This window comes from Schistocerca americana, chromosome 1 (genome assembly GCF_021461395.2).
Source record: "Schistocerca americana isolate TAMUIC-IGC-003095 chromosome 1, iqSchAmer2.1, whole genome shotgun sequence".
NCBI lineage: Eukaryota > Metazoa > Arthropoda > Insecta > Orthoptera > Acrididae > Schistocerca > Schistocerca americana.
Window position 1 is genome coordinate 893603944 of NC_060119.1, and position 9394 is coordinate 893613337.

General features: G+C 37.5%; 1 protein-coding gene across 1 annotated transcript in view; it reads left to right on the forward strand.

Moving 5' to 3' along the window:
- The window catches only part of LOC124614612 (nucleosome-remodeling factor subunit NURF301), a 298073-nt gene extending 296427 nt beyond the window's left edge, over positions 1-1646 (forward strand). The window contains exon 39 of the mRNA XM_047142958.1: positions 319-1646. Coding sequence (XP_046998914.1) covers positions 319-521 — 203 coding nt within the window. The 3' untranslated portion in view covers positions 522-1646. The remainder of the gene's footprint in view (positions 1-318) is intronic.
- The last annotated feature ends 7748 nt before the right edge of the window (positions 1647-9394 follow it).

The window sequence follows — 9394 nt, forward strand, 5'->3', positions numbered from 1 at the left end:
GAATATGCATGCCTATACCAGTTTCTTTGGTGCTTCAGTGTATTTTATTTATTTATTTATTTCTGTCTTTTTTAAATTTTACTTTGATGAGTTTTTTGTAGAATATGCAGGTCTGTTAATTTTTACTCTTCCACAACAAATTGCCCCTAAGGCAATGAATTCTGTTTGTGTTAGTGGAAATCTTAATCTTGAATTTATTTACATTTTGAATAAAGCGTTAAATGCCAAGTAATGAGATTTGTTTTGTTGTTAAGTTGTTACTTTTTTATGTTTTCAGGTACATGCTGTTGGTTCTAATTTATTTGTTTATGTTTCCAGATCTCCAGACAATAGAACTTAGGATAAATGAAAAATCATACAAGAAGTTAAGTGAATTTATTGGTGACATGACAAAAATATTTGACAATTGCCGGTATTATAATCCAAGAGAATCGCCATTCTTCAAATGTGCAGAATCACTTGAAGCATATTTTGTACAGAAAATAAAGTGTCTACGTGAAAAACTTGTTGAAAACAAGTAATGTGTAGTGAAGTGTACATTTGTGAATATTTTCATTAAATAAAGCTAGTTCCTGAAAACTTTTTTTTTTAAAAAAATGTAAATTAAAGAACTATGAGAAAAGTTTGAATATTAGTGTGATTTTCGTAAGTCTTTGTGTGAATAAACATTTATTGTAATATTCGGTAGGAACTGAGGCTTAATGTTGTATGTAAGTCGCTCTGTAGACTGCTATGGACAGTGAAACTGTTTTAATGAGATTTTTTTCCATAATGACAAATTTTACGTGTTGTAAGTAGTATATACTGTGGACTGAAATCGTCCATTGAAAATGAGAAGCAGATGTAAGTGTGTAAATTACATTGTACAGTCACGTATGAATGGTTGTAAGTGTGTTGTACATAAAGAGATACTAATATGGATAATAATGTTCCATTTATTGGAATTGCCACAATCATTCATATTTGTATATAGATATATGTTTATGTCTGTGCAGGTGTGTACATGTAATGTGCTAGCACTGTAATCATTTGCATAATGGTACACCATTAGTTGATTATTCACTGATGGATGAGGGTCTCACATACTAGGTGTGTCACTAATGTCTCCTTAAGCAGAAAATATATGTGTTGTGTATCAATTCTGGACAAAAGTGTTATGTTTGTCAACATTTTCAGAATGTTATAATAGATGATGTGCTTCTATGATCAGTTGTGTTGTTTTTAGCAGCAAGTTGACAATGCTACAAATATTTTGAATAGATTAACCATTTCTGGTCAATTGTGAAACAATTTAAATTCTAATTCAGTTCTGTGTTAAAACAAAACTATGAACGAAATGAAAAATTAATTTTCCCAAAAAGTTTCATCTTCGATGACTCATTTTGTCAGGTTTAGTACATTGGGGAGGGAAGTGGCCACCGTAGAGCAACTTTGAAACATTAATTCTCCCATCAGATGTTAAAGAGTGTTATTGGCACTTACTGTATTGCTTAAAAACATTCAAATGTACCAGTTATTGTTAGGTACTACAGTCAGCAACAATAATGAGCTTCCTGATTATTTTTCAATGTTTATAGTAATTATTTGTGTTACAGAGTGATATGATCGTAGAACAGCTGCCAAAATATATGATCGTTTTATGTCAATCTTCAGATATCTAAATACCTCTTACCTTACCTTTGTTCTTTTGTTCTGCTGTCAGATAATTTTCGAAGGACATGAACTAAAGTTACACCACATTATAACTTATTTTTATTGTACAGATATCTCTCACAGTTCAGCATTCCTGTGTTCTTTTAATGTTATGTTCTATGTCCTTTGCATGTACCTGAAAATTATTATTTTTAATAAACATGTTTCATATCTGAGAATAAATATCATACTATGCCTATATGGTCTGTTAGAATGCCAGCAAGTCCCTTTGCTAATAAAAACTAGATTAAAATGAAATTTAATTAAATACTTTGATCACATACCATTCCTTATATAAATACGGATTCACTTTCTTGGTGTTAACAGTCACATAGTTTGATATTTTAATTGTTTGACTTATTTATGTTATAATGCATTGTGATGCTGAACATACCTGTTGATTCACAAATGTAACAAATTTCAGTGCCTCAATTACACCATATTAGTCATGTGCATATAAAGTTGTGTACAGATTGGCACAAAGCAAATGCTTTTCATAGAACAGCAATTCAGTTGATTTCCCAGTGCAAAAGTATTTTATTGAACGTAAATATAAATACAGTCTTTGTATAAAATGATTATGTTAATCCGTTGTAAAGGCTGTGTCCACCTTGTACATGTCTGGACCCTATTATCAAAACTCTATTTCATATGTATTGCCATATGTTTTTTTAGATGTGCATTCTTTGCAAGTGGTACTTTTTCAGCCTGTGTCTTGTACAATTATTTTGAACTTAGTCTTAAGTATGACACACCCTACCCCCTCCCCCAGAGTGAAATCAGACAGAGGTTGAGTGTGAGCCGGGGAACATTGCCTGCAGGTAAAATTCCATAATGAAGAAGCATTTTTCAAACAACTTAAAGATTTTGAATGTATGAATGCATGCTTTCGCAGTTATATCCGTTAATAAAACATTCTCGGGTTTCAAGCCGCGTCAAGTGATTTACTGCCCACGAGCTTTCAGAAGAAATCTCCTCTGCCATTGTCAAGTGGATGACTGTCGTGTGGTTGTTATTGCTGTGCTTATATAGCTGTGCCATCACTCGTGACATCACTGGTGCTTGGTCTCACTCCATATATGGTAATGTTTTAGCCGTGTGACTGCCGGGCCCACTTCAACTCCCTCAACACCGGATCCCACACTGTACTCAGCTGTAATACACTGTCTCTATTGAAGGTGTTGTCAGAAATTCTAATCTCTATGGCCTCGATTATCACACTATCCCAGAAGCCATTAGTCTCTTTAATAATAGGCATCTCAACGAATGCAATTCGGTGTCCGTTTTCCAGAGCATGTTCTGCTACAGCTGACTTTTCAGGCTACCTTCGTCATTTGGCCACATGGACAAGAAAATTTAGAAGAGTTCCTGGAGCAACTCAACAGCATCCACGACCACATCAACTTCAAAATGGAAGTAGAGAAGGAGGGTTCCCTGCCATTCTAGGACGTGATTGTCCATCGTAAACCCAATGGGTCTCTAGGTCATAGCGTTTACCGCAAGCCCACCTACATGGATCGGTATCTGCACGCCACCAGCTTCCATCACCTAGCACACAAACAGTCAGTTCTGAGGACCTTCGTACATCGAGCTGAAACCGTCTCAGACACTGAAAATTTGCTGAGAGAATTCAGCCATTTATGCAAAGTTTTTAAGGAAAATGGTTACAACAACAAATAGATCTCACAAGCAGTGTCATCCAAGCCTCAGAGGAAGAAGACCCCAGAAAAAGACACCAAGCAGGTTGCATTCTTGCCGTTTTGTGGTTCGACAACAGGGAAGATTAGTCGGCTCCTGAAGAGGCATAAAATAGACACAATCTTGAGGCCTCCAGCAACTAATGAAATCTGTAAAAGACTATGTAGGCCTCAGAACGCCTGGAATTTACAAGATACCATGTGGATGTGGGCAGTTCTATGTCGGCCAGACTGTTCGCACTATTGAACAGCACCGCATAGAATATGAAAGGTGTTACCGTCTGCACTATTCCGAAAAGTGAGCTGTAGCAGAACATGCTCTGGAAAATGGACATCGAATTGAATTTGATGAGCTGTCTATTATTATACAGACTAATGGCTTCTGGGATAGCGTGATAAACGAGGCCGTAGAGATTAGAATTTCTGATAACACCTTCAATAAAGACGGTGGATTGCAGCTGAGTACAGTGTGGGATCCAGTGTTGAGGGGGTTGAATCGGGGCCGGCGGTCACGCAGTCAAAACATTACCATATATGGAGTGGGACCGAGCACCAGTGACGTCATGAGCAACAGTGTGGCTATATAAGCACGGCAGTGACAACCACACGACAGTCATCCACTTGACAATGGCAGAGGAGATCTCTGCCGAAAGCTTGTGGGCAGTAAACCACTTGACGTGGCTTGAAACCCTAGAATGTTTTATTAAAAGATTTTAAAGTTATGTAATTAAAAAAGTTGTGTAGTAGTGGAAGGACAGCCAGTTTTTTGCTGACGATGATCCACAGTTTTATTTACTTATATACTTTCCAAATTCTCATCAACAAAACACCATCATCATATGCAGAAATTTCAATTATTCATTCTCAAAAGACTTTGGGTTGGCAAAATAATCTTAAAGAAGCCTTTGTACCCTCATAATTTTGTATAGTGGTTTTTCAACTTGTGTTCACTAAAGCAAACAAAGACAGGGATCACAATGGCTAACAGGCTGGACTCTCATGCAAGAAGAGCAGGATTCAAAACAGCATCTTATAATCCTCTTTGTAGGTATTCTGTGGTTCCTCGAGATCAGTTTTTGGAAATATTTGGATGGTTCTTATAATATTTCTGCTCTGGTTCAGAGTTAATCATTAAAAATGTTTACTAATGGAAGTGATGAGAGCAGCAGTACTATAAGGAAAGATTAGACATTCTAATAAAGAAAATGAAATGAATAAAATTAGCTGGTTTTCATGGTCAGTGATTGATAGGCTGATGCAAGACTAGGTTTTGAGTTGCATACAAATGTGTACAACAAAATGTAAATCTCATAAAGGTAATGAAAGCAGGTTCTGTGATTGAATCATTCAAAAATTTGCATATGGGCTGCTGCAATAGTGGCCGATAAATTGCATCAGCTTATCCAGACTTCCATGTCACCTTGTCTCAGATTAATGCTGAAACAGATAAGTATGCAATAGGACAAGATAGATATAACGATTCATTTCAAATAAGAACATTCCAGAGTTTAAGTGATACATTGACATAAAATATGCAGACATTAAAAATACCACACCTCCTATCAAAACATGCATCCACACTGAGAACTAAGACAGAAAGACAAGATCCCTCACAAAGAAACTAGAATCATTTGTTTCAGTAGACATTAGTTCAAATTTGGAGAGTCCCAGATTACATTTACATAATTTTCTTACTATTTCGTGTCGTTCCATCTGTGGAGCGGTTGGTTACCCAATTAATTTATAAAAAGGGATACCACACCGCCCCCTTGAATGGCATTGGCATAGTTTATCGCCTAACTTCATAACGCTATTCAACAAGTAGTGAAGGCTGTGGCTGTTAACTGCCTGTTGCCCTCACAATCATTTCTCATTAACACACATTCAAGCTAATAATTCAATAACTTACTTTATAATACATTGAACAGTGTTTTCACTTTTCCTGTATATGAGTTCATAAATAACAAATGGTAGTTTTATTTGCATAGGTATTGTCTTTGCTTAGTTTGGGAGCCACATTGTCCTTTTCTTTGGAGTACAATGTTCTCAACATACTTATAACAAAGATATTAGATGTTACGCAGTCATTTCATTGCTGTTTAAAAAAACCATAGGTGTTTTATATATGGATCAAAGGTTGCAGTTTTAAATTCTTCACTGATCCTGTATCACAATACATATTGTGTATAGATGTAGAACTGTTGACAGCATAGAGGCAGTGGGTGACGACACAGGGTGACAAATGTACCAGTCCAGGGATTAGGACCGAAGCAAGGAGTTGTCTATCCGGACTGGCACATGGTGTTTTATGATGACCACGATGTCATGCAGGTAGACCTCAGGTGCTAAACAGTTTCAGGAATCATTAAACAATTACGCAGTAGAATCAGTGATGCCTCTGCACAATTCATGGTGGTTGTGCTGAAAGAAAAATATTAGACATAAAAATACAAAATTGTTCTTGACGTGAAGTACAGGGATATTAAGTTAAAATTTTTTTATTTATTTATTTGTTTATTTATTTTTTTATTTTATTTTTTTTTTAGATTGTTGCGTTTTCTACCAAGGGACTTGACCTTTCTTAAAGTTTATTTTGTCTTACTTTATTTACTACTGTAACAACACAAGTTCTGTGATTGCAGTCCAACACAATGCAGTCTTTATCATCCCAGTTCAACTTATATGTACATACCATGTATTAGTGCCCATGTTACTCCTCTTTACATTCATTGACGCTTTATGTCATTTTGTGATAAATGCAAAAATGTTTCAGCGAAATAGTCTGTTCGGAGGTAGCAACTTACACCAAACACTCAACCCTGTCCATTTTTGTGTGTGTGTGAGTCAAGCCTTGTACTTACAAAAGTGTTTAATTTGTATCTCATTATATGATGTAAAGGTGAGTAAATAGCAGTTAAGCCAATCTGATTTTCTGAATACTCATTATGATACCTGCACTACACTATATCGTATTCAGACATAAGGCATACCCTGTATCACATGGGAAATATCTGCACATGGCAGAGCAAAAACAACTGGAGAATGTGCTAAAATCACATACAAGCTAAGTCAAAGCAAAGAAAAACGGGAACATGGAGCATCATTGGACAGTGTGCATACAATCAACTTCACTAAAATGTATGTCCCTAGACCCTATTAGTTTCTTATTCTAAATAAAACTGTCAGAATAATGTCTTATACAGGATATGAAGTTTCTTATATAAATAGCCACATGAACAAAAGTAAATACATTTAGAGTACTGCTTCAATGTAAAACATTTGCATACAGAAAATTTCTTCAGCACTCACCGTAACAGCTCATGTCTTATGTAGTCGTGGGAGTATAGCAGTTTAGTCAGAATTGCACAGTACGGCAAAATGTACAGACTAGTATGTACAAACATGTTCGTATTACTCTTCAACATAAAGTCGTAGTAGCCACTAAGGACAGTATATCTCATGCCTTTTACTTTTTCATGGAGCACAGTAGTCGTGTATTATGCAGATAAAGTGCTTGTCTTGCTCAAAGCATCCACATTGGTTATACGTTAGTATCATGGAAACAATGAATCTTTTCACATAAAAATCATCTCACCACAGCTAGTTTCTGGGTAACGTAAATAAGCAGCTAAATTGAGATTGCTATCCCAGATCATAACTGCATCTCATTTATGCTACACATCATAGAAAACAGAATAGGTTTTTTAGATGTCAGATTGCTGTTTAGTCTTTTACAAAAATAATACTTCAAATTGAGTATCCTGACATTAATGACTTTTCACAGAAGTACAAAAACTTAGATCTATCATGACTTTTCACAGTTTACCGGTAATAAACAGATATTTTTTATATGATGTTTGTCAATTTGAAAACTTCGTGATTAGTTATGTAGATACCTCTTCAGATCCTGGTGGGGATACCTCTTCAGGTCCTGGTGGGCATATAAATCTTTAATTTTCTCTATCCTGGAAAAGCCAAAAGATAAATGCCGGAGATAGGTATACTAATGATTTTATATGGGCTGGTGTAGAGCAATTGCCATTTACTAATGTATTTATGCAGTGCAGAAGATTTCAGGTATGATCTTAGCTTAACTGTTTCTCCAAGAGTGTATGTTTGAACTTGTCCTAACTCTTTATCAAGTATTTTCTTTCAAATCCTGGTGTGTTCTGTCAGTGCAATTAGTGTGTCTTTTTACCATTTCTTGTGGTATGATTTCTTCTTCCAGCTGATGTGGCGAGGATTTTATCCAATCATTTGCTTCTACATTGTTGCTCAGTTATACAGCAGGTGTTTATGTTGTGGTGCAAATTGGCAGGTTATTTACTAGTTGTTCAAGAGGTTCTGTAAACTTTACCTAGCATGTGTGTTATGTATTTGCATATGTTCTTACAAATAGATTAAATTCCCTAAAAATGCTTTCGGTGGAGTTACTGTGTGGGTGAAAGTGAGATATCAAAACATGCTTAATGTCAAACAATGGTAAAATGTGAAAGTATTATGAAAAGTATAGTTGCTATACTAACCATATGAAAGAGATGCTGAGTCGCAGATAGGCACAACAAAAAGACTCACAAAGTAAGCTTTCAGCCAACAAGGTCTTCTTGGAAATAAAAACACTCTCTCTCTCTCTCTCTCATATGACCACAGTCTCTGGCTGCTGAGGACAGACTGTGAGCATCAGTGTGTGATTGGAGAAGCAACCAGGTAGTGGGGGTAAGGAGAAAGCTGCGGCAGGGAGGGGGAGGGATAGCAGGGTAGGAGTGGGGGATGGAAAAGTGCTGCTTGTGGGAGCATGCAGAGACGAGATGGGGAGAGAGTAGGGCAGGTAGGTGCAGTTGGGAGTTTAGATGGAAGGCGAGGAGTGTAACAGAAAAGGAGACAAGTAAAAAGACTGAGGGTGCATTGGTGGAATGGAGGGCTGTATGGTGCTGGAATGGGAACAGGGAAGGGGCTAGATGGGTAAGGACAACGGCTAACAAAGGTTGAGGCCAGGAGGGTTACAGGAACGTAGGATATATTACAGGGAGAGTTTCCACCTGCCCAATCCAAGAAAAGCTGGTGTTGGTGGGAAGGATCCAGATGGCACAGGCTGTGAAGAAGTCATTGAAATGAGGGATGTCATGCTGGGTGGCATTCTCAGCAGTGGGATGGTCCAGCTGTTTCTTGGCCACAGTGTGTTGGTGGTCATTCCCGCAGATAGATGGCTTGTTGGTTGTCATGCCTATGTACGAGGGCTATCCACAAAGTACATTACGTTTTGGAATTAAAAATAAATAAAGTATTGGAATTTTTTTTTTTATTATATGCAGATGAAAGCCACACTTAAATACTACTTTTCTACATAGTTGCCATCTAAATTAAGGCACTTATCGTAGCGATGGACGAGCTTGGAAATTCCTTCGCCGTAAAATTCGGCCACCTGCGCCTCAACCACGTGGTTACCTCTTCTTGAAGTTGTGCGTCGTCATCAAAATGCTGCATAGCCAACCACTTCTTCATTGGTGGGAATAAGTGGAAGTCGCTGGGTGCCAGGTCGGGACTGTACGGCAGATGAGAAAACAACTCACACTTAAAAGATTCGAGAACTTCACGAGTGGCATTTGCCGTGTGGGCCCAGGCGTTGTCGTGAATCAGCAAGATCTTTGAGCCCAACTTTCCCCTGTGCTTGTTTTGTATTGCTCTTCTGAGGTTGTGCAGAGTTTGGCAATACCTTTGAGAGTTTATGGTAGTGCCTCTTTCCAGGAAATCCACAAAAATCACACCTTTTCTGTCCCAAAAGACAGTCGCCATCACCTTCCCTGCCGACATTGTCTGTATGCGTTTCTTGGGTTTTTGGGGGGAACTTGTGTGCCCCCACTACATTGACTGCAATTTTGTCTCGCAGTTCACATGCTTAACCCATGTTTCGTCACCAGTAATGATGCGATCGAGTAATGAGTCGCCATCTTTCTCGTAAGCATCCAAAAACGTTAACGCTGCAGCCATTCGCTGATTTTTGTGAA